This window comes from Drosophila kikkawai, chromosome X (assembly GCF_030179895.1).
Source record: "Drosophila kikkawai strain 14028-0561.14 chromosome X, DkikHiC1v2, whole genome shotgun sequence".
Classification (NCBI taxonomy): Eukaryota; Metazoa; Arthropoda; class Insecta; order Diptera; family Drosophilidae; genus Drosophila; species Drosophila kikkawai.
This window is the reverse complement of record NC_091733.1, coordinates 30,995,111-31,019,599: the sequence shown is the minus strand read 5'-3', so window position 1 is coordinate 31,019,599 and position 24,489 is coordinate 30,995,111. Positions and strand designations below refer to the sequence as shown.

Below are 24,489 nucleotides of genomic sequence, written 5' to 3'. Positions count from 1 at the left end.
TCTGCCTCGTATATGTTCTTTTTTTTTCGAGTGTGTATGTGAGCGCAGCTCGGAATTCTCATCTCGACTCGACTCGACGCGACTCGACTCTGCCCTGGAAAGTATGCAAGGAATTCTTCGCACTGCAGTCGGTGGCTGTTGCTTGTGTGTGTGTGTGCCTGTGTCTGTGTCTGTGTAGTGTGTGCCCGTGGGTTTTGTTATCCTAGTTATCCTTGTTGTTCCGGCATAAAGCCAGTTCAATTATGTAAGGTTGGAATTCATGGCTGGCAGAGGCCCCCCCCCCCGCACTGTTACCAAGCGACCAGGCGAGAGTCCTGCGGCCACTAAATGTAAATGAAAATTCAAACAATGGTTACCTTAAGGTTATTTGATGGCCATATCCTTGAGGTCTTTAGAGATTACTTATAGATCAAATTGTTTATTTATATTAAAACTTTAAACTAAAGAGTTTAAAAATATAAATAAACAATGTAACTCAATATTAGGTAACTCTTTATTTAATTAATAAAGTAAAATATGCATTTAAGCTTTAAGTTATAACAAAACATAAATTATTATTTTATTAGCAGTCAACAGCAATGTGTTTATATATTTACAATATTTATTTCGTTTACGTAAACAGTTTGATTATGTCCTTTTTAACGGATTTGCCACAGAAATTACTTTGGAATTTAAATCAATTGAAAATGTGGCCCAAACTATGCAATAAAAAAATATATATCGAATTGATAACTTCGATATATTCGATATATACCATATACACACAAATAAAGCTGGCAATATTATATAAAAAGTATATAAAAATTTAATAAATCAAAATTTTAAATATTGAAAAATTTCGTTTTTCATTATAAAATATCGATCTTTATGAAAAATATCGCCTTTCATAGTAAAATATCGATTTATGGAAAAATGTCACAAATGTTTAATTTTATGTTTGTTTTTTCCGATTATGCTGGTCCGATATATTAAACAAAATATCGTATTATAGCACACATATCATAACTTAAAAAATAAAAAATCGATTTATTTATCGATTTTTTTTTTCTAAATATTGATATAAAAGATATATTTCCCTGGTAGAAAAAGTAAATATTTCGATGTCCAAAAACAATGTCAATTTGAGCTTTTAAATACTTTACGACTTAAATTAAATCAAAATTAATTTCAAATTAAACCTAAAATAATTATCAATAATTGCAATGTTTACCCTGTCTTTGGGCTATGATTTCCAATTAATCCCTGATTAGCATTACGATTTTTCGGTGGCCTTATGCCTCAGGTGATGTTGTGGCAGTCCCTGATAATTGGCGACCTCAGCGAATAACCCCGAAAGCCGCTCCCCCCCACACACACACACCCTCCCCCTCATAACCCTTGGGCGCCCTAAATGTATGTGTGTCATTACTTAACACCTACTACGAGTAGCTAAAGTCAGCACGCTATAACACTATTACAGCAACAACGAGGAAATACGAAAAGTAAACGGGGGGGAAAAATAACAAGAAAAAAGTATGAAAGAGAGAAAAATTAGGGGGTCAGGTAAGCAAGTAAGTAGATGAAGGCAACGCTAGGGGGGGGGCACATATTAGTCATGCGCCCCCCCTCTAGTTGTTATTGCATGCTAATTCCCTCCCCCACACTCCACGCCCCTGGATTCTCCTCGATTCTCGTTTCTTTTCACATTATTGCCTTTGGCTTTTGCCATTCGAAAAGTCATTTTCCTGCGACTGCCTGAAAGTATGCAGTGTGGCCGAGGTCTAATCGCATTTGTTACACTGGGCGAAAAAAAAAACTAGGGCTTCAACTAGTAGTAAGAAGCCTTTGCGATTATTAGGTATAAAGTCGATAAATAATCTATGCGATATATGTGCTATTAATCGATAATCAGTTTGATATATCGAAGCAATAAAATGGTGAAAAGGGACAACTATATTAAATTCTCGGGGTTTTTTTCGATAACATCGATAAATATCTTATTTATCCGATATACTTTGGTATATCATATATTATCATAGAGCGATAAGTTTATATTTTTTTTTAATGTTATTTTTGTAGACTCAAACTTTACATACATTTGATATTTATTTTTCAATTAGCTAGTATATTTCATTTTTAAACAGATCTTTTTTTTAACCTGATTTCCAGAAAAGAGTTATCATTACAAAGTTATTTAGGCATAAACCTCTGCAACCACTTGGCTGCAGTTTGTCCCAAATTCCCAGCGACCAGAATGAGTCAGCTTTCGGTTACCATGTATGAGGGTGTAGTTAGCATACTATCCTATATATACTATACATATGCTTGTACTATGTGTAATGCATAATGAGAAAGAGAGAGTGGCAAAATCAGTGATTCACAGCCCAGGCAGCACTGCAGCAACAAGGGTCCTTTTAGCTCGTCCTTTTTGCCTGTGTCATTGACGCTTATCAAAAGCCAGCGATCAAAGGCAGCGTTTTGTTTCCATTTTGCTATTTCCACTTCTCTGCCCTGCCTCACCTCGGTGATAAGCGGCACAGTGGGCACAAAGTGATAATTTTAGAAAAATAATGAATATTAATTAATTTTAAATTATTTTTTCTATGACCAATCTTTTCCTGGCTTTAAAATTAATTAATAATTATAAATATTGGAATTAGAAATTGCTTGATTTGCCCCACTGTCGCCAGGTGACTTCTGTCAGGACCTGTCTGCTTTTCAGACCTCTCTCTCTCTCTCTCTCTCTCTCTCCGTCTCTCCCTCTCTTTCTTCCTACAATTTCTTTCCAAGTTTCTTTTTCCCCTGCCTTGACTGGGGTCCTTTTGCCTCAGTGTCCACAGTATGCTTTGCATAGATGCACGTCCATTGAACGAACCTCATTGAATTTATTCTCCATTGGCGTCTGGTTTTTCTCCAGTTTTTCTCTGTTAATCTCCGTGGCTTTCCCCCCTATTTTTCTTGCCCCCTATTATTCTGCCTTCGTCCTTTTCCCCAAAGTACAATGACAAACAGTTTAGCTTGAAACGATGAGCAACGAGCAGGCATTAATAACTTTCTTGTTGTTTTTCTTGCTTTTTTCAGGTTTTCCTTGCTTTTCCACACGGAAACTATTTTTTTTTGTGACTGAGAAAAATTTAATTTAGCAATAACGAGTGGGAACTACAATTTCTTGAATAATAATTTCGTCTGCTATATTTTTATTTATTTATTTTAATAATTAGTTTGTTTATTCATTTATTTTATTTGTTTTTTTAATTTTGTTTTGTTTATTTCATTTTTTATTTCTTTGTTTATATTTATTTATAAGAAAAAAAATTTTAAATTTTGTTTAAATAAAAGAAGCCAGAAAATCTTTTAATAATAAATAAAATTTAAAAAAATCAACAATACTTTATTTATTATAAAGAAAAGATATATTATTTATATTTATAATCAAAGAAATTGTATTATTTAAGAAAAAAAAAACAAATCTTATATAAAAAATAGTTATTAGAATTTTTATTACTTTTATCCCCCGAAATTGTTTGCTCTGTATTTCGGCACTAAATGGCCGCGTCTCGTGGATGCCATTTTTGGGGTTTGCGGTTCATGCCCCCAGCACTGTATTTTATTTTTCTTTTTTTTTTCCTCTTCTTGGACAATTTATGAGGTCAATGAAATGCCTTTGCCGCCTGCTGCGCCCCTCCTCCCCCATTTTTCGCAGTGGCGGCGAAACTCTGCCGCCGCCGACAGCGGCGACGTCTCCGAAAACCTATTTCCCCAACCCACACCTCTGGTGCCCACACCACCCACAGACGCCCAATGTCATTGGGGGCAATACCTCCTAAAGGCTGTGGGCCTACTGCCTTTGAGCTATTTTTGCTCCAAGTTTGCCAAATCGTTTTGGATCAAATCTTAAGAATATTATTTTAAAATCGAATATTATAGCTATATTTCAGGTTGAAATATTTATAAAAAAATGAATTATTTATTTAAACAATGATGTAATGTCAACTTTTAAAACGGACAACTTTTTTACTTGAAACTGTTCGCATTGTTTTTTAAAATAAACTTATTGTCATTGCTTAAATTAGTGTTATTTGGTTCCCAATAAAAGTTTCTTGAAAATGAACTTAAAACTAAAACATCATGTTAAGTTTATAGAGATTTTAAAGCTTAAATGTATATATATTTTGTGTACTCACATTTTTCTAGGTCCCTCCTCTGTGATTGATTAATATCCTTTGGTTCCTCTCTGATCTTAAGCTCTCTCCTGTGATATCTGCTCGTTTTTTTTACTTTCTCTGGTCCTGCGATAGAAATAAAGCAATAAATTAGAAAAAACAAATAGCAAGTAAACCCGTAGCACTAAGCTACAATAGAGAGAGGGAACACTGAAACTCATCAAGTAGCAGCTCTTTAGGAAAGAGTAAACACTACCATACACCACCCCACACACCCACTCTACCACTCGACCTTAACATTCAGCTGGGTTACCACTAAGAAGATGCTAGAACCAGTTGGGAATTATAGTGTCAAGCGATGGAATTTATTTTTTAGTATTTATTTAAAGTATTTTTTAGTATGTTTAGTCTTTTTACTTTTTAATTACAAAAGACAAGTTTTTAAAATGTTTTTTTATTAATTATTAATTTATTATTTGTTAAATTATTTTATTTTATTATTTATTTATTTTTTTTATATTACTTATTTTTTATTTTTTTTTATATTACTTATTTTTTATTTTTTTTTTTTTATTACTTAACATGAAAACCAATTTTTTTTTTAAAGAATTTTATGTAATCATTTTGATGAGTGTATTATTGCTGGGGAGGTGCCAAACGAAGTTCGAGGACAAAACTACAACTAAGAAATCGAAATTTTCGGGCAATGCCTGTATAGATTTGCAAATGTTTATTTAATGTTTCGACCAGCACAAAGTTGGGTATTTATTTTTAGTCGGCATTTCCCAAAGCTTTCTCCATAGTTTCCCTTACTTTGAGGGATAAGGCTCTCTCTATATATATAAAACTATATAAAAGTTGAAGGGGAGTCTGAAAGGGAGGCCAAGGAATGCTTCTTTAAGCTGTTGGCAAAGTTGGGCACTTATACTGACATCCTTGTCGCCTTAACGTCTCCTGGCCCACTACCCTTAGTGGTACTCCCCCCCTCCCCCGCGATTTTCTGGCGCTCTCTATATCGATTTTCAATGCTAGCATCTGGGAAAATAAGGGGAGCTGGTGGCTGGGCCATAAAGTAGTTTAAAAAGATGGGTTAGCGGGAGTGGCAAAAGTTTTGGCAAGTTTTAACAAGGTTTTAATCAAAAATAAAATATAGAAAATGTACATTTTTGATCCTAATTAAGGAGCTAATTTAGGGGTTAAAGTAAGAGTAATTTTGATTTATTCAAAAAGGAAATATTCAGTTTATTATAATTAACATAATAAAGTAAATTTTCCTCAACACTAAAAACCATATTTAAAGTTTATTTTCCGCATAAAAAAAAATATAAACCTAATTTATGCAGGATTACATGTGCTGAAATCTATTGAATTAATATCAATTAGTGGCTAATGGCAGCACTTATGGCTATAAATCTGATTATATACACATCCAATTTAGTCGCAACAAAAAAAAAAAAAAAATGCATTGCAAATTAGTTTTTGGCCGTAAACAAAAAAAATCCTTTCACATAACTCATTTGTTTATTCAGAAGCCACAGGACCCTGGCCTTGCCTCGCAACTTGACACTGATGAGTGCACTCATTGGCATTCATCGTCTGCGTATTATACAAAAAATTGCTGCAAAACGTTTTAAATTTAGACTCTAAGCCGCAGAAGGTCAAATATTTACCGGTAGACACTTGCCACAGGTCGGGAGGGGGATATATATAGTATATAGTATATTGTGGGTGTAGGGCCACTCTCTGGGGTTCAAGGTTAACGGAAGGAAAGCGAGGATATTATAAAAACAACAACAACATCAGGAGGGGTTTTTATAGACAGCCTTTAATCGCACATTGTCAATCCAATGACAAACACTATTTATAAATGCCTCTAACGAATTTGAATACTTATATCTGAGCCCCTTTTCTCTGAATAATATATAAATATTTGTTTTTGTTATGATTTTAAAAGAGATATATATATATATATCGATCTTGTTCTTTATAAAATGAACTTTAAAAAATAATTAGGAATACATTTTACTTATTCAATTTATGGCTTTATTTACTCATTTGATTATTCATTTCTTTTTCACATTTTATTCATTTATTTATTCATTCCGTTCATTCTTTCTTAATTTTTTTCTTTATTTATTTTATTCACTTATTAAACATTACTTAAAAAAACCTTGAATTTTAGCAGTCATTTCTGCTAGATTTTCTTTATTCATTTCTTCATTTATTTATTCATTTATTTGTTCATTTATTTATTCATTAATTTCTTTTCTTTTATTTATTTATCTATTAAACATCACCTATATAAACCTTGAATATTTGCATTCATTTCTGCTAGGATTTCACACTCATTCACTGTCTCAAAATCATGGTTGTGAGTCGCTGTGATTACTTAGTCAGTGACTGAATGTTGAAGTGAATAATTAAAGGATTTTTGGATGTGTGCAGAGGAGGACCCTCTGCTGGTTAAAGCCATTCAAACAATTCAGGGTCGAGAGCAAACATTCGCTTAGACAAACATCAAACAATTCCCACCGATGTTCCCTGAATATAGAATATATATACATATACACATACATATGTAGGTGTGTGTGCGAAGCCCGATGAATAATGCACCGAATTTCGATTCGCAGCAAACTCCCAGGTCGAGTGAATGGCGGAGCAATCAATATGCATCCCGGCAGGACTCGTTTCCCCCTCTCCTCCAACAACAAGGAACAAACTGCAGAATAAAAGTTTATATTCCCAAACCAAAAAAAAAAAAAAAAAAGAGAAGAAAAAAGTTTTTTTCAGCTGCAATAATCATGTTTTGCGTTCGTTTGCGTGCGTGTGTGTGTGTGTGCCAGTGCGTACGTGTGTTTGTTTGTCAAGGATTCTTCAGTTTTATATCCTTTTTTTCGTACCCATAAAATCAAGGGGAATACAGGCAGGAAGAGAACAGGAAACGGAAATATTGTCTTTTGTGTATGAACAAAGTAAAAATCTTAATATCTAGGTCTCATGGATCCTTAAAAAAGTCAAAGGATTTATAAATTATAATTAAAAAAAAATATATATTAAAAATTTAACAAGAATACATCTTTCAATGTGTAAATTTTATAGTTAAAATTAAATTAAAATAAGTATTTCCCATTTTTTTCTATTTTAAACAGTAACCTAGTTTTCTAGCCTTCACATACTGTTATCCTTTTTGGGTTAAAACTAGTTCAGGGCTTGAAGTTTTTAGCACTATTTCTTTTCATCACAAGCAAGAATATATGTATGCATATAGGAGTAACCAGGACAAGAGGAGAGATGGCCGCATCCTGCGACTTTTGTTGATATTTACTTTGGGAGTCTCATCGCGTCATCTGAGTGACACAATTTTGGTTATGTAATTTTTCGAACCAAAAAGGACATTAAATCGAAGGTCGAGGAGGCTGATAGTTATTAAGAATAATAATAGTAATGAAATATACATAAAAATAGGACATAATATGGAATATTTTATTTTTATCTACTAATTAAATTTTTTTATAGGTTTACTATAAATATATTTATATAAAAGCTACAGAAATTACTAGAGATTTTAAAACCCTTAAAAAAAGGCACGAAAAATTATAATTTGTACCATAAAAAATGTCATTGCATATTTTTAAACCTATTTCAAAGGGCTTTAAAAAATCTAGTAATTTCTGTAGATATTTAAACTTATTTTTTTTAGTTTCCCATCATTAAGTTTTAACTTAAAAAAAAAACGTATCTACAAAAATGCTGAGCCCTTTAAAGGCAATTTCAAATCAAACTTAATCTATTTTCTATATTTAATTAAATGATTAAACAAATTGATAGCAGTGTAATTGAGAGGCGAATAACCCTCCCATGCGAATTTCCCTTGAATTACTTGACAACCCGGTACGGTGATGTCCTTAAATATTCATCAATTGTTGATGTTATTATTTCACTTCCGGTTCGCTTGCGGCTGCCACTCGCGGTTCAATGAACTGTTGGCACGAAAGGCCTCTGCCTCTGCCTCTCCTCTGGCGAATAGTTCGCTGGCCCTGCAGACACGTACTGCCCCATATATATAGCATACCATATATATATATATATATATATATATATATTATTGTATAGTATGTATGTATATATGTTTGGCTTATTTCTCCAAATGATTCCCCAATGATTGATGGAGCCCGGCACAAGCAACAGTGGGGGCCAAGTGATTTGTGATTGCAAGCGTTTTGTAAAAGGCTGCTGCTGCTGCACTGAGAGAAATCTTTGATGCTTGATTCCAAGAAAAAAAATAAGGAAACTGGCGAGACTTCTCTCAGTGCATTATTGTTGCCACAGGCAATTATGAAAAGCCATGCCAAGAGAAAAATCGTGCCAATGGCCTTCTAATGTGTGTCTCTCTCCTCTCTCTCCTTCTTTCTCTCTCTTTCTCTTGTAGCTTTTCCAGGACATGCTGCTGGGTGAATAAATAACTGGCAGGACTAGATTGGAGCGGCAAAAGGAAACGGGATAGGGGTCCGGTAACGGAATGGATGCGCGCCGGCAAAAGCGTCTTGGCCCAGCGCCAATTGCATCCTTCGAAAAGTCATTTGAGGACAATGCCACGACAAATGCACAGCAGCAGCAGCAGCAGCAGCAACACCAACAGGAGCAAAAGCAACAGCATCAGCACCAAGCAACGGTGAGTCCTTTTAGCCTAGTTTGCCCATCTCGCCGCAGTCAGGTACAGTGGGCACTCGTCTTTAAGGTTATTTAAATGTATATGTAGGGGAAAACTCGGATATAAATAAATAATATATAGCTCTACCTATGTATTATTTAAATTTAATTTTTTTTATATATATTTATATATTTATATTTTATTAAGAATTATAATTTTAAAGAAAGAAAAGTCGATAATTAATGCCATATTAATTAAAGAAAAATTGTGGCATTATTCATACATATTTAATTTATTTAAGTATTTTGAAATATCTTTATTTATAACATTTATATCCCCTTTCTTTTAGTATTTGTTAGTACTTTTTTTCTCAAAAGATCTCACTAATTTATTTATATTTTCTTTGCAATATCAAAAGAAACTTCAGTAGTTTGTAGTTTGTGGAAATGCTTATCATATCTCCCCTGTAATTCTAGCTTGGGGGTAAATATAAATATTAATAACGCTTTTAACGGTCGAGCACTGTGCCCGGGTACTCGCTCATGTCGTATGCACATAATGCAGGGCTTAAATTAATTAACCAAAACATGAAATCAACTAAAGCGTTTTCTGGGCGCTGTAAGCTTCGTCCAAAGCTTTCCGCTCTGCAAATATCAGTGAGTGTGTATTAAAGGGGGGCCTGCGGGATCCAGGGGAACCGGGGTAAGACTGGAAACTGGATTGGGGATGGTGGTTTTTTTTTTCGGCCGCAATCATGCAAATGGCCACTTAAAAGGCGGGCTAATAAACAAAATGAACCTTAAACGAAGCCAACAACAACAACAACGGGGCAACGGGGTGGCTGCTATCCGAGACACGCGCCGCAGATCGGCGACTGAAGAGCCGTGAGTTTCTTTTTTTTTTCTGGAAATATTTTCCTGCCGCCTCCTCAAATGCCAAGTGCTCCAAATAATTCCAAAATAATGTCATTTTGCCGGTGGCGGCAGTAAGCCAGCTAGGCGTGGGTGCGAGCGAGATGGTGAAATGCCCAAAAGCGTAACGAATGAACGGTTCAAAGCATCCGGTACAGTGCGGGCAAAATGGATAGCAACAGGAGCTGGCAGTTAATAGCCATAAATAAATATTTACGAAAGGAAAGATAAACATAAATAATAATTAAATAGTTTAAATAAATTCTTTAACACAATTTACAAAAAAAAAAAATTTAATTAATCAAGAAAATATTTCGTTTAAATTAATTCATTCAAATTTATGGAAAGACCTTATTTTAGCTTTGTAATAAATTTTTGTATTTCGGTTTTAGCATTATTTTGTAATTCATAAACTTGTTGGTGTTCCTATTGGTGTGACCTCTATGGTATTCCCTTTCGCAGTCGCACCCACATGGCAAGTTGACTCCTGAAGCTTCACAGGCCACAGCTGAGTCCACTGAGCTTTCCGGCCGCCTGCCGCCTTCACAACTCTCTCAACGCCTTGCTTCTTCTCTCTCGATCAAGCTAGCTCCTCCTCCCCCTATCCGCCTTACGCCCTAGGCCGAAGCTTTCGACGAAAAACGATGCAGGACAAGGGCGAGAGTGAGAAAGGACGGGGCGAAGCTTTCGTCGCATTCCCATTCAGTGCTCTAGCATACTTTTTGGGGCTTTTGCTGCCCGCAGTTCGACGCTGGCGCTGCGTGCGTGCGGTCTAACGGTAAACGGAGCGGAGCTCGTTGTGAGAGCGAGAGAGCGCGCTCGTGTGTGTGTGTGAAAGAGAGTGAGTGTGTGTGTGTGCGAGCCAGACGGAGACCGAGGCGGAGACAGAGATAGTCCAGGAGATAAATCTAGAGAAGCGTTAAAGCGAATAAACTGCAAGCGGAGGAGAAATCACTTACATGTTATTTTAGTTTTTGTTTTTTGAGTGCAAGCTAATGCAAAATTAATAAGCCAAGGCGACAAGTAATTCTCTCAGAGACACACACACACACACACAGGATTTTTTTTTGGGAACGCGGTGAGTTGTATATGTGTGTGCGTGAACAATAAACATAAAGTCGAGCACGCGGCCTCTCTCTTTCTCTCTCACCCCCTCTTTAGCCACCTTCTATTGCCACACTGTCTCTCTCTCCCCTTTATCTAGCTCTCCCTGTGTCTATCCATCTCTTTCGCTTTGTGCTCTTGCTTACTTTTTATTTAAATTTTAATTAATTTAATCTTAATCACACATTTGTGTGACAGAATCACTGTACTCTCTGCTCTCCCACTGTCGCACTTTCACTCTCCCTCTCTTGCTCTCTCTAGCTGTAGTTCCCTTCCATTCTTCCTTCCTTCTTGGGAGGACTCCGTTCTTACGCTTCAAATTATGCTACAATAAGTCTCACTCCTAACATAAAAAAAAGGAAAACAAATGAAAAGAAAACCTAACGAAAATACATTATTTTCTTTTCTGTACACCGCAAAAACAAAGGCCCATTTTCTGGGGGGGGGGTCTATGCTCCCCGTGTTTTAACTATGTCCTTTTTGTTTTTGTTGTTGCCGCCCAGCAGCACGCGCTTCAATTTCGAAAATCACAGCATAGTTTCCAGGGCCAAAGTCAACTTTTAAATTAATTTGAGTTTCTGTGTGTGTGCCCAAGATCCCGCTGAGACAATAAGCGATACCTACCCGAAAGCACTATGCCTTCCTCCTCCCTCCCTCTAAGACACGCATCCCCCCGTAAGCAAGGACCTTCCAAAAATGCCAGCACGCGTTGGACGCCATGTGTCAATCATCGCCTTCATACCAGGACATGTCCATGTGCATATTTCTTCACAACAATTACACGGAGATAAAATCTAAGCTTAGGAAAATTTTCAAAAATATTAATTTCATGAATTTTAAATTTAAAATAATTGAAAAAAGAATATTCTGTGGGTCTGATCCTTGTACTCTGCTAATGACATTTTTCATTTAAATTATTAATAATAAATTATTTTCTCTGTGTACCTTTCGCTCCCCCATTTTTTGCGTGTGAAAGGATTTACCCTTGAGCGCCTTCGGTGCGAGTGCAGCCTCCCTCCTCCGCTCTGCTGCAGGAGGGGACTGTCCTCATCGTGTTGCTCCAGTAAACTCGGGGACCCCTACGCCCCCCTGCATTTGCATATCCATCTCTCGGTCCCCTCATCCATGTCTCCTGCTAGCAAACAGTTTGAAAAACTTAAAGCCCCGCTAATGGTGTTAGCCAAAGACTTTGGGCCCCGAGGACAAGAGCGCCCCGGATGCTGCAACTCTGGGCAGGAAGAGGGATAAACAAAGTCGCCCCCCGGATGCTTAAAGTTATTATATTATCTCATGCCTTCAATTTGCACTTATTTTATGGCGAAAGAAGAGACTGACAGCCAAAGGATATCCGGTGGATTGCGAAAGGAGTATAGTTCAAGTTGATTATGCTAGAGAAATCTCAACTCTTGACTTAAATATTAATAAGGGAGACATATGTATATGCGTAATATTTTAAAGTAAATCTTAATATTACGTAGAGCGATGACCAGTTCATGTGGAAATAATCAATTATCTACTTAAGGATAAAGGATATAAAGTATTTTGCAGAGAAATCTCACCTTTTCACTTTAACATTGATAAGGGAGATATTTATATATAATATTTAAAAGTAATATAATAATATATATATTACTGCCTTAAAATAATAAATAATAGCTTAACGCCTAAAAAAATCATTGAGCCTATTATCGCCCTATTTTATTATTGGAAAGACCCAAGTATATGGTATAAGTCAAGGCTTGGGAGCCCATCCAGATGCTCGTGTGTCTTGGCCGGTTTGGTTTTTTTTTTTTTTTTTGTTTTAACCGGCAAGCCAATGCCAATGCAGGTCAACACCTACTCCTCCTCCGCCTTCCCCCCCTTTTGCCAGCCAGTTTTCAATTATAATTGGGCCAAAAGGGGAGCCCAGAGATATAGCAAAATCATCGTTTCATTTAAAAATCACATGTGGGGAATGGCAATAGCCTCAAGAGAGAGAGAGATAGAGAGAGATAGAGCGAGTGAAAAGTAAGCCAGGGAAAACGCCGTGGGGTTAGCTTCACACAAAAGTACATATATATATAATATATATATATATATATATATATCGGAATACATACATACATATATACTAGATGAAGAAACTGTGTCAAAGCGTTTTATTTCAATTTGCGAAATGCAATCCAAAGGGGAGATTATCGGGAGGGTATGTCCCCAATGGAGTCAATCGACGACCGACAACAGGGAGCTTGGTGCTTAGTTTTCTATTCCTTCTGCTTTGGCCCCAGGGTCGTCGTCGTCATCGGCCATAATCCAATGACGGGGTGGTCTCCAATGTGTGGGAAAACAATTAGATTTCGTTACTCGATACACTTACTTACTTAACACATTTATTTTGTATTAAAAGGCTTAAGCAAGGGTGACTAGTAGCGAATTGCTCTTGAATAAATTTGTTAATTTAAAAAATTCGGAAAGAATTAACTGGGATTGGTCTTAGTTTAATGTATTCTTTTGTAAACTTAAAATTAAAAATTAAATATATAATTTTTTTAATTCAAAAATTTACTCAAGATAGCAATTGTTCTTAAAAAATTACGAAAAATTGCTTGCCAATGGAAATTCAAATTTAATTGATTTTTTAATATATTTTAAGAAACCCTTAAAACCCCTAACTATTCCCATAAAAATATATAAATATTTCAATGAAAAATTCCTCTCTTTACCCTAAAAAAAAAAAAAACACTATAAATTATAGAAATTGTTGACCCAATTTCCATTTCCAGATGATGGAGCAAAGTGTGCGAAAACAGACAGCAGCGACGACGACAACGACGACGAACAGGAACAGGACTGCCGGCGGCATAGAAGCCCCGAGCATAGCCAATGCCAACGCCACATCCACAGCAGCTGCAGCAGCATCCTGCCCAACATCCGCCTCCGCATCCACCTCCTCCTCCTCGTCATCGTCGGTGTCATCGGCCACCTGTTCGGCGACCATCGTTCAGGCAAAGCAGCGGCCGCCGCCCCTGAAAACGGCCACGACAACGGTGACCACCACATTGGTGAGCAGCAGCGAAGGCGGCCAGCCGCTGCCGCCATCCGTTGGAGGTGGCACTGGCGGCCCAGGTGGAGGAGGAGGAGGTGGTGGTCATGCTGGTGGCCCAGGAGCCAGTTATCGAGGCGCTGCCACTTTGACCACACCCTCCACGCCCAGGATCGAGCTGAGTAGGGCCTCCAGTTCGTCGCATCACGAGGAGGATAGCCGGGAGAGCAGTCCGGAGAATGTATTCGAGCAGGTGAGTGTCCAAAGTAGTGGGTGTGTTCTTTTTTTTATTTTTGAAAAATCCTTTAAAATGGTGTCCAAAGGTATGACATGTTAAGGTGAACATTTTAAATTTTTTAATGCACACTTTTGGTCACTTTTTAAAAAGGATTTGAAGGTCCTGGAGGTTTCAGGTTGGTTACGAGGCATCCTTTTTTTTAAGAAAGTCAAAATATAGAATTTAAATTCCTTTAAAAAATATAATAATATTTTATTATATAATAAATATTTAATTTATTAATTTCTTCTGATAAAAAGAAAGTTTAAAGTCTGAAAAGATACTAATTTATGAAGAGATTTTCAAGTTACTTATTTTAATGATTTTTTTTATTTCATTCAAAAAATCTATTTAAATAATTATAAAACCAGGCTAACTTAAAAATCTATATTTTAACTAGTATCTTTAGATTTTTTTAATGAGAGAAATTTAGAAAATAAATTTTAGATTTAAAAACAAGTATATATTCTTAAAAAAAAAGGTTTGCCTTGTAGCCAAAATGTCCTCCAAGAACCTCATATAATTGTTCAAGTATTTGGCTATTGTTTGTTTATATTTTCTGTTTATAAATAAATATATTTATTTATTTTTTGCCTTGGCTTATGTGTTGTTGGTCGCCATCCATCCATGAACATGAATCTATAACTAACTTAACCGTTACACCGATTATGTATATCATATGTGTACATCTGTCTCTTTCTCTGTCTGTAACACTCTCTGTGATGCGCTCGCTACCCCCTTTGCACACACACTCTCCCCTCCCTCCTCCCGAAACACCTGAACACCTCAATCTGTGTCCTGTCCTGTCCCCAACATCCCGACCGAACCGCAAACGAATCCTGCACACAAATTGGCTGTTGATTTGTTGATTTCTGTTTCTGTTCTCGCTCCCATAACCCATAACCCGTGCATGCTTCTTGGCCCTCATCCATGCCTAATCCCACCACCTAATCCTGATCGAAAAAAAAAAAAAAACGAAAACCGTACTAAACTTGACACAACTAACAAACCGAAAAACTACTCGAAAATGTGTGTGTGTATTGGCTGGTTTATGTGGTTGAACTAATGCTCTGAAGGTCGGCACTGGCACCCTACAGGAAACGATTGGCCTTGGCTTCCGGGAGGAGGGCGCCCTCGAGCTGCGCAGCTCCACCGAGGAGCTATACTTCATGGATCCCGAGCAAAAGAAGGAGGAACAGGAGCGCATTCAGCAGCAGCAGCAGCAGGTGAGGCGTTGCGGGAAAGCTAAGGATTCGATAAGATAACGATATTCCACACAACGATTTCGAATATAATTACAGAAAATCGAATTTCATACTTGGGGGTATTATACATTAATTATTTAATTTAGATTCGTTTTATCTACTCTGTAAAGTTTATTTCCAGTTTTAGTTTACGGCCAGGATATCAAAGCAAAGAACGTCAGCAATATTCAATCCACAAATGTGGATCGTATTCCAGGATTTGCCTTCCGTGAGAAAGGTTTCCTTTCGTTTGCTTTCACATTTTATTTCAAGCGCAAGAATCAGAAACACAAAGCCTAACAAGAAAAAGCCGAGATGCTAGCAAAAAATTGAGAGCGAGAGAGAGCAAAGCAAATGATATTTGTATTTGTGTGAGCCTTAACAAATACATATACAAATGACAATTGCTCTGCTCTATGTATGTGCCAAATGACGGTGCATAAGAAAATATGCAAATAGGACTATAAACGACGAGAAACAAAGAAAATACTAAATGCTATAGGAAAATGCTATGTATGATCTGTTACTCACTTTGTATTTTGCAATCTATACTTTTTTGTAGTCAAAATTCCATTTCTGTTTTTTCAAATTTATAACATGCTCACTCATTCTATTTCACTCACACTTGCATACCAATATCCGGCAATCAAAAACTACGCAGTCCGAACGTAGATTTTCCCGGTTTTCACTCGAATTTTCGCGTAAAAAAGAGTTACCCATCCCTCCGGAGGGATAGTTTTCCCGACGGGACGACGTTTTCCCGTTTTTCCGAACGTTTTTCAACGATTTTCCTGCGTTTTCACAGGAGCCGCGTGTTTTTCGACCGATCAATGCGAGTGCGAGAGCGAAATGAAGAAGGAATGGCGGAGGACGGCAAAAGAGAGCGGAGCGGCGAGAGAGTCCTCTCTCTTTGAGCTTGTGGCCGATATTGGAAAGGCCAACAAACAAATGGCTACCGATATCCGATATTAATTTTTAAAAAATTATTTAATTTAAATGAAATTCTCCCTGAAAAACTTAACAACTCAAAACCCATGCCCATTTTAATAATTCATATCCTCTCTCCCCCCCTCTTTACATTTTAAGCACCTTAATTGTCTTGTTGTTGTTTATTCTTATATTTTCCCCTGCTCTTAAATAAATAATTATATTTTTGAACTTGCGAGCCCCCAGCAAAAGGAAATTGATTATTTTTCGCAAGTTTCTTTGACATTTCCGCGCTGACTAAACGGAAATTGGCCAAGGGATCGCGGCCAAGAGCCGGACCCGGAGTCAGTCAGCCGGAATCAATGCCGCTGACAAGGACGAGGCGCAGGGTACAGGAGTAACCGCATCACAAGTTGAATTAATAATGCAGAATTGCAGTCGAGAGGGTGGTACATACATACATATACCCTGGGCCTGCGCCCGTGAGTGACAGCTGACAAGTGTAGCTGCCCGGACTGGTATCTCGGTTTTTACTTTCTGCATTCTGCCATCTGCCATCAGCAGCTTCAATTTCCCATTTTCCATAGTTTTTTCCGCTTCACAGTTTTCCTCTTTTTTTCGCTCCCCCTCCACAGTTTTTCCTCTTGAACGTTGTGTTGGGGAAAGTTTATGAGGCGTTTTCTGGGCCAGACAAAGTTTTGTGCGAATTATTTCCTCCGCTTGAAATGAGTGACTCGCTGTCCAACTTATCAATTGGTTTCGTTACCTTTCTTGGTAATATAACCCCCCCGTTTGGTTAATTGCAACAAAAAGTTGCAATTGATTACTCAGGCACGTGACTGCCTTAATTGGTCTAAAGTGAGAGAGGAGGAAAATGAAGGAAAACTTTAATCACCTTGAGGGGTTTTTCAAAAATCGTTATAAAGGAAAATATATGAGAAAAATATTATTGATTGTACTGAGAAATCTTGTCAGATTTGAAATCTCTTAAAAAGGCGTCCAAAATTATACAATGAAATCTTTAAATGACCTTAAGTTTGACTTTTCTCGGGTGTTTTAATTTTTCAGAACACTTTTTTTAAGAGAAAAACTGATAGATTTTTAAACTAAATTTTCTGAAAATAAATAAGCTATTAAAATAAAATTATATACAAAGACTAAGCTCTCTGATTTAAAGGTAAAATATTATTAGTTTAACTTCCTATACATTTAAAATATATATATATATTTTTTCGATTTAAAAATAAAGTTTTTATTATGACTAGTGTACTGTTTCCCTTCTACACTGAATATAATGTTATATATTTAAATATAATACTACAAACACTACATATATTTTCAGTTTACTATTTTATTATTAAATATTTATATAATATTAATATTTATATATTATTAATAATTTATAATAAATGCACGAAATATTCGTAGTTCCCAGCTTTGACCTCAATTTCCAACTCAAGCTCACAGAAATATCTTTCTAGCTAGGTTTATAAAAATATACTTCATATATACATATATTCATTATTGATTTTTGTATTAATTTTTTATTTTAGTATTATTATTATTTTTTATTTATTCTACGAGGAGTGAATATATGTTTTCTAAAATATTTTTTCTACATTCATAATATTATTATTATTCATTAATTTTATTTTTTGTTAACTTAATTTATTTATTGTTAAATGTTAAGATTAACGAGATCTTAAAGCTAAAAAATATATATATTTTGTGTACTCACATTTCTCCAGATCCCGATCCCTCCTCTGATTGATCACTATCCTTGAGTTCTCTCTAATCTGAAGCTCTCTCCGGTGATATCTGCTCGTTTACTCATTTTCTCTAGTTTAGCGACAAAAAGAAAGCTAAAGCAAGAAGCTTGATCTTTAGGAGAAAGCAAACACGAACACACACCCACACACCCTCATACCCACACACACATCACTACTTCTAACCTCAACATTCAGCTGGGTTACCACTCAGAAGATGCTAGAACTAGTTGGGAATTGTAGTGTCAAACGAGTGGATTTTTTTAAATTTATTTGTTTATTTCTTTCTTTCTTGATTTATTTCTTTATTTAACTCACACGCTCACACACTTCACGTCCATTCATAATCCATCTACCATACACCACATTACCTACTCCTCTCTACTTCCTTTTATTCCTTTCCCTTTTATTAACATCTCCCTTCCTCTCTCTGTGATCTTCCAGGCCAAACGCTCGTCGCCGCACATCTTCAAGTTCGATGACCACCAGAGCTACCTGCAGCAGCACCAGCGCAAGGACTCGGCCAGCTCTGAGGTGGCCGCCCTGCTCTGCATCTCCGGCCGCACCAGTCGCATCTCCAGCGTGGGCAGCCAGGGATCAGCAGTTAGCCGCTTGTCGGCGGTTTCTGGAGTCTCACGATCCCCGTCGCCCCACCGCATGCTCCTGGAGACCTCCTTCTGCGGCCCCAAGCCCATGGAGCTGGTGGGCACCGGCGGCGGTGGCGGAGGAACTGGCAGTAGCGCCTCAACGGCGGCCAGCTCGACGCACAGCCAAGCGGAGGGTGGAATGCCGGGTGCTGGCACTGTGGCGGCCAATGCCGCTCTCCTGGAGCAGCTGCTGCTGGCACGCAAGCATGATCCCACACAGGCAGTGCTGGCCGAGGGTATCAAGGTGCTGCCACCGGCTCCAGGTGCTGCCACCTCCTCCTCCTCCGCTGCCGCCAGTCGTCGGAGCAGGCAGCATAATGGTGAGAAGGAGAAGCCCAGTCCAGCCAGCACATTGACCATGGGTGCGCAGCGTCGGAGCACCAAGAGTCCAGGACAAATGGTGGTGGGCAAGACGGCCAGTGGCACGGAGTACATAAGGATAAATCTTCGTCCGGATCACATGTACAGCGACAAGGGCATAGCGGCCAACGAAAGGGTGGTGGAGGCGCCCAACCAACTGGCTCCAGTGTACTCAAAGCCAGCCTCTTTGAGTTTGCAAGGAGGAGGAGGAGCATCAGCTCCTCTGGAGGATCATCATCGCCTCACACCCACAGCTAGTCCCAAGCCGGGACGCCGCCTCAATAGTCGCTCACCCTCACCGGCCACTGGCGGTGGTGGTGGTCCCGTTTCCCGCAAAAGCTCCTTTAGCTCGCTGTTCCGTCTGGGCAAGGACTCGCCAGATTCACCCAGAGATTCGGCCAGGTCGCGCAGCAAAAGCAAGGAGCGTCCAGCCACAGCCTCAGGCTGCTCAACAGGAGGATCAGGCACTGGCGGTGGCTCTCAGAATGTCACGCCCAGCAAACAAAAGTCCGTGTTGGCCATCTTTAAGCCTGGCAAACGGGGCAGCCAGAGCAGCAAGAGCTCCTCGCCCATAGAGTCCAACCAAATGGATGCAGTACCACCACCACCGCCGCCAGCACCAGGCTCTCACAATAGGACACCAGCTGGGTCACGACCTGGCAGTAGGTTGCGCTACTACGATGAGCCCGTGGAGGGCTACATACACATACCACTTCACACGCCGCCCGACGAACGGGAGGCTCGATCCCTGCTGCAGGGCATCCAGCAGTTGGCACATGCCGCCCAGGCCAGCATGGATCCATCGCCGCTTCCCACCCACCGAGCTGTGGTCAGGGGGACAGAGGGGCAGGGACAGGGACAGGGAGGTACTCCCCAGGGCACCCAGATCACGGCCATCCAACTGGCCGCAGCAGCTGCTGCCCTGCGTCCGGTGGCCCAAAGGACCAAGGTGGCCCAGCGACCCGATCTTGATGCCATACAATCGCTGCCCAGTCAAGAGGATCCACCGGGGCTAGGTCCAGGGGAACTCCAACAAATCCAGGCGGTCCAAGCCAACTGGAGTTTGGAGGTGCAGCGTCACACAAGCAGCTCTCAGGATTCCCAGGAGACCACAGCCGAATCGGTGGTCAGTTCGGTGGTCAGTGCCCGGGCGGCCAATCTGGCACAGCAGAGGGATCAAGCGGTGACATCATCCTCGGAGATGCAGCGTCTGCCCTCCGTGGAGAGCACACAGAGTGCCTGCGAACCCAGGCTGGTGCACACGGTGGCCACTGTGAATGCCAATCCCAATCCAGATCTGGAAACAGCGGCAGCCAAGGAGCGCCGACGCCTGCTGTTTGCCACCCGCTTGGGCTCGGGCAGCCAGGAGCAGCTTTTTTCTACACAATTTAGCATCTCCAAGACGGAGAGCCAGTCTAGCCAGCTGTCGGAGCAGGTGGATCACTCGGGGGGCAGTACTCCAGCCACCACGTCAACGTCTATGGTTACGGGTGTGGGGGGTGTGACCATGGCAGATGGTCTGCAGCGGCAGGGAACGGTCATTAGGCGGGTGGAGCCGGTGGTGCCGCCTCCACCACCTCCTAGGGGAGTGGGTATTTGTAGCTCCGAGGAAGAGCAGCAGGAGAAGCACCAGGAGAAGCAGGAGAAGTACCAGGAAAAGCACCAGGAGAAGCACCAGGGAACCAGCCAAGTGGTGATGCGAACCAAGCACAAATCCCGTCCCAGTTCCGAGGATGAGGCCCCACCACCACCGGCGGATCTTCGCCACTCTCGCTACCTGGAGAACTTTGATGTGCGCCGAAAGCTCCATGAGAATCTGCCAGACGCCACGGAGGAGGCTCCCGCCCAGGCTATCATTCCCAGGAAGCCCAAGCGCCAGAGTATACCCGAATCCAGCAGGCGTAAGTAGTAATCACAAGCTTCAAAGTATTCCTAATCTTATCCTAAACCCCACCTCCAACCAGGTGAAACCCCGCCCAGCTATAGTTCCGGCACAGTAACGCCCACCACGCCCACGCCCACGACAGCGGCCCAGCGGCCATCTCCAACTTCCAACACAGTGGCGGCTCCTCCTCCTCCTCCTCATCCAGTTGCTGCTGAGCTAAGCTCTTCCTCCTACAGAGATGCACCCACCACCAGCTGCTACAAGGATCCCCTGACCTCCGCCTCAGCCACACCCACACCCACACCCACGCCAGATCCCATGCTGATCTCTCCACCGCCCGAGCGTCGTCACTCTCAATCCACGGATGAGCATGAGCCAGTGGAATCGTCGGAGAGTGAAAGGGATTCGGATATGGCGGCCAGTTCATCGGTGACAACAGCCGTGCCCGCTGGCGGGGATTTGGCGGGGAGCAAGCGGCATCATCACAACTTTCCACGCAATGTGTGCGTCATCGAGGAGCACGAAAGCACCGGTTTGGTGTCCCAGGAATCCTTTGACGACGAGCTGCCCTACATACCCACCACGCTGCCCGAGGAGCGGGCTCAGGGCGTGCCCCTCATCCCAATGAGAGAGCGGGCCAATATGGAGCTAAAGACATGTCCTGTGGACAGGCCGCGCTCCACCACGCCCCTGAATCCCTCGCATTTGGAGGAGTATTGCACGGGGATTATGATGCCGCAGGAGGAAATGGATGGTTTAGGAGCAGGAACAGGAGCTGGCACCATAATGAGTGCTGCTTTGGGCAATGGAGCAGCCGGAGGAGGTGGTGGTGTCGGAGGAGGTATAGTGGGCCCGGGAGGACCTCCTGTGCGTGGCGAAAAGCTAAGGATAAGTCTGCCACGCAAGGAATCCTTGGGCAAGGAGCGCATCCAGAGCTCCAAGTCACCGCGTCGCGTGTCCAATGCCAGCGGCAAATCCTGGTTTGAGTTTGCCGAGGAGGGACTCCGGGCCAATAACAACCTGGAGCGCAAGGATTCAGCCAAGCAGCTGCTCCCAGTGGTGACGCCACCACCTCAAGTGCAAAACCAGTCTCCCAGGACGCCCTCTGCGAACCTGGAGGAGCCCAAACCGAAGGCCTCCACACAGCGCAAGCTGTCTGGTCACTGGATTGACTTTGAGAATATACCGGAGAAGCGGAAGCCGGCCAAGCGGATCACCACGCTGCCCAAGGAAACGCTGGCCAGCAGCAACAGCAACCGCAGTGATGTCACCGGTGTGGCCGCCACCACCAGTTCCTCATCCGCCTGTGGTAGCCACCATCGTTCCGGCTCTGGCCACCACCATCACCACCATCATCACCAGAACCAGCAGCAGCAGCATCAGCACCAGCACCAGAGCAAGACCACCACGGAGGGCGGCGACAAGCTGCACTACAACTACGTCAAGCCGGAGGATTGCCAGTGCGAGTGCCATGAGGCGGAGCGCGTGGAGTCTGGGGCGGGGGATACCAGCACGGGCACGGGCACAGGCACTGAAACGGGTCCCAGCACGGGCACTGGCACCGGCAGCGAGTCCCTGGCCTCGGTGGAGCTGCTGCAGCATGGCGAGGACATGTTGCCCCTGCTGGAACCGGAAGCCACGCAGGCGGATGGCCGGTGAGTGGAAAGACCAATAGAAATCTCTTGATAAATTAGAAATAAAAGTAAATTGTAATAAAACTTGTGATATTTTCCAGGATCTATGGCGACGAGGATCAGATGGCGGTGCATCACAGTGGCAACAACAAGGGTGGCGTTATTAATAGGGTGAGTTCTGTATTTAAGGCTTAAATATAATATAAAAAAAATATAAAAAAATATAAAAAAAATAAATAAAAAAATTAAATAAAAATAAATAAATAATAATAAAAAATAAAATTAAAAAAATATATATTAAATTAAAAATAAATATAAATATATAATAAAAAATATAATCAAAAATAGAAAAATAATAAAAATAAATAAATAAATAAACAAAAATTAATTAATTATATATTAAAAATTAAAAAAAAAAATAAATAAAAAAAAATAAGAAAAAACTAAGATAAATAAAAAAATAAATATAAAAATAAATTAAATTTAAAAAAATAATAATACAAAAAACAATTTAAAAAATAAAAAAATTGATATCCCTGAATATTCCAGGGTATTATTATTTTAGTCAGATGCTTGGAAATCAGTGAAAGAGCCATTTCCGACCCCATAAATCATATATATTCTTGATCAGCATCAATAGGCGAGTCGATCTAGACATGTTGGAAAGAAAATAAAATTTTTTGAATTTTTTCAAAATTTGATAAGGGTGTAACCCATTATAAAATTTAGAAAAAAATTCAAAAAATTGTATTTTCTTTAAAATATGGCCAGAAAAACTCTCCTGTTAATGCTGATCAAGAATATATATGATTTATAGGGTCGGAAATGGCTACTTCACTGCCTAATAAGCTTCTGACTCAAATTGAAGTACCCTGCAAGGATATAAATATTTTATCTAATAATGGGAATTTGTGTTTTCATTGAAAACTTTTCATAACTAAAGTAAAAATGTTTTAGAAATATTTAAAATAAAAATAAAAATGATACAAAATTTCTTAAATGTATTAAAAATTATGAAAAAGAAATCTTAAATAGCTGATAGTATATAATAAATGTACATATATAATATTGTTATTGTAATACTTTTATTTCCTTACCTTTCCAGCACGATGAGTTCCCACGCCGCGACACTGGCTCGAGTCCTCGCACTCGCAAATTCCCCGATAGAAAGTAAGCTGTCATAATGATCTCCAGGAAAAAAAAAAGACAAACAAAAAAATAGGAAAACCAGAAACCTATCTCTATATGTAAGTGGCGTCACTAAGCTAAGGGCCCTCCTTCCTGGCCTATATCCTTAATGTACCTCAAGCCGAGTGGTTGTTAAACGTGCGGAAGCGGAAGTGCAATCGAAAGCGGAAGTGGAAGCGGTAGCAGGGCTGCAATGATGCGTCGTCGTATACACTCACACTTTCGACTCGATTAGTTAAACTCAATACTGAAATACATAAACATACGATAACGATAACGATAACGATTAATGCTAACGATAACGATAAATATGCATACGATACTCGACTCGATACATACAGCTGTGTTCACGGAAATAGCAGTGCCCCACGACCTGCACGTTTAAGATTGGAAAATACTATTACAAACACTATTTTCATAAAATTTTTTTTCATAAAGGCTTAGTGTATTTAATTATTAACAATACCACAATCATTTAATTTAGGTAACATAAACCTTATAGAAGATATAGCTAATAACAACAAAAAAGGTCTATATTATGCCGATCATTGAAATAGCAGTGAAAAACTAAAATTCTTCATAAATTTAAAAATATCGTATAAGAAACCTATTTCTTCTTAAATTCTAATTGACTATGATCTAATATTTTGTTAAATAGCCTTTAGAAGCTATCATAGCCTCATACCTGGGTGGCAAGGAGTCCACCAAGTCTTAGCAACGCTTGAGGGGAA

General features: G+C 39.8%; 1 protein-coding gene across 3 annotated transcripts; it reads left to right on the top strand.

Annotated features, from left to right (window-relative positions):
* On the top strand, positions 1 to 24,489 carry LOC108080547 (pneumococcal serine-rich repeat protein). 3 transcript variants are annotated; one of them, XM_041775017.2, is made up of 8 exons: positions 1 to 101; positions 8,572 to 8,814; positions 13,571 to 14,083; positions 15,205 to 15,333; positions 18,489 to 20,952; positions 21,016 to 22,591; positions 22,672 to 22,741; positions 23,676 to 24,489. In XM_041775017.2, exons 2-8 carry the CDS (start codon positions 8,662 to 8,664, stop codon positions 23,742 to 23,744), a joined length of 4,974 nt encoding a protein of 1,657 aa, XP_041630951.1. In that variant the 5' UTR covers positions 1 to 101; positions 8,572 to 8,661; the 3' UTR covers positions 23,745 to 24,489. The 3 variants fall into 3 exon arrangements, with proteins under 3 accessions (XP_041630951.1, XP_017030838.1, XP_017030839.1); XM_017175349.3 differs by having other exon boundaries at positions 15,184 to 15,333; XM_017175350.3 differs by lacking the exons at positions 1 to 101; positions 8,572 to 8,814 and adding an exon at positions 10,476 to 10,782 and having other exon boundaries at positions 15,184 to 15,333.

Excerpts from the sequence above, each read along its gene's own strand:
- LOC108080547 (XM_017175349.3), top strand. The coding sequence starts at position 8,662 with ATGGATGCGCGCCGGCAAAAGCGTCTTGGCCCAGCGCCAATTGCATCC. Across the intron at positions 8,815-13,570 it reads AGCATCAGCACCAAGCAACG|ATGATGGAGCAAAGTGTGCG; the intron begins GTGAGTCCTTTT and ends TTCCATTTCCAG. Across the intron at positions 22,592-22,671 it reads GCCACGCAGGCGGATGGCCG|GATCTATGGCGACGAGGATC; the intron begins GTGAGTGGAAAG and ends GATATTTTCCAG.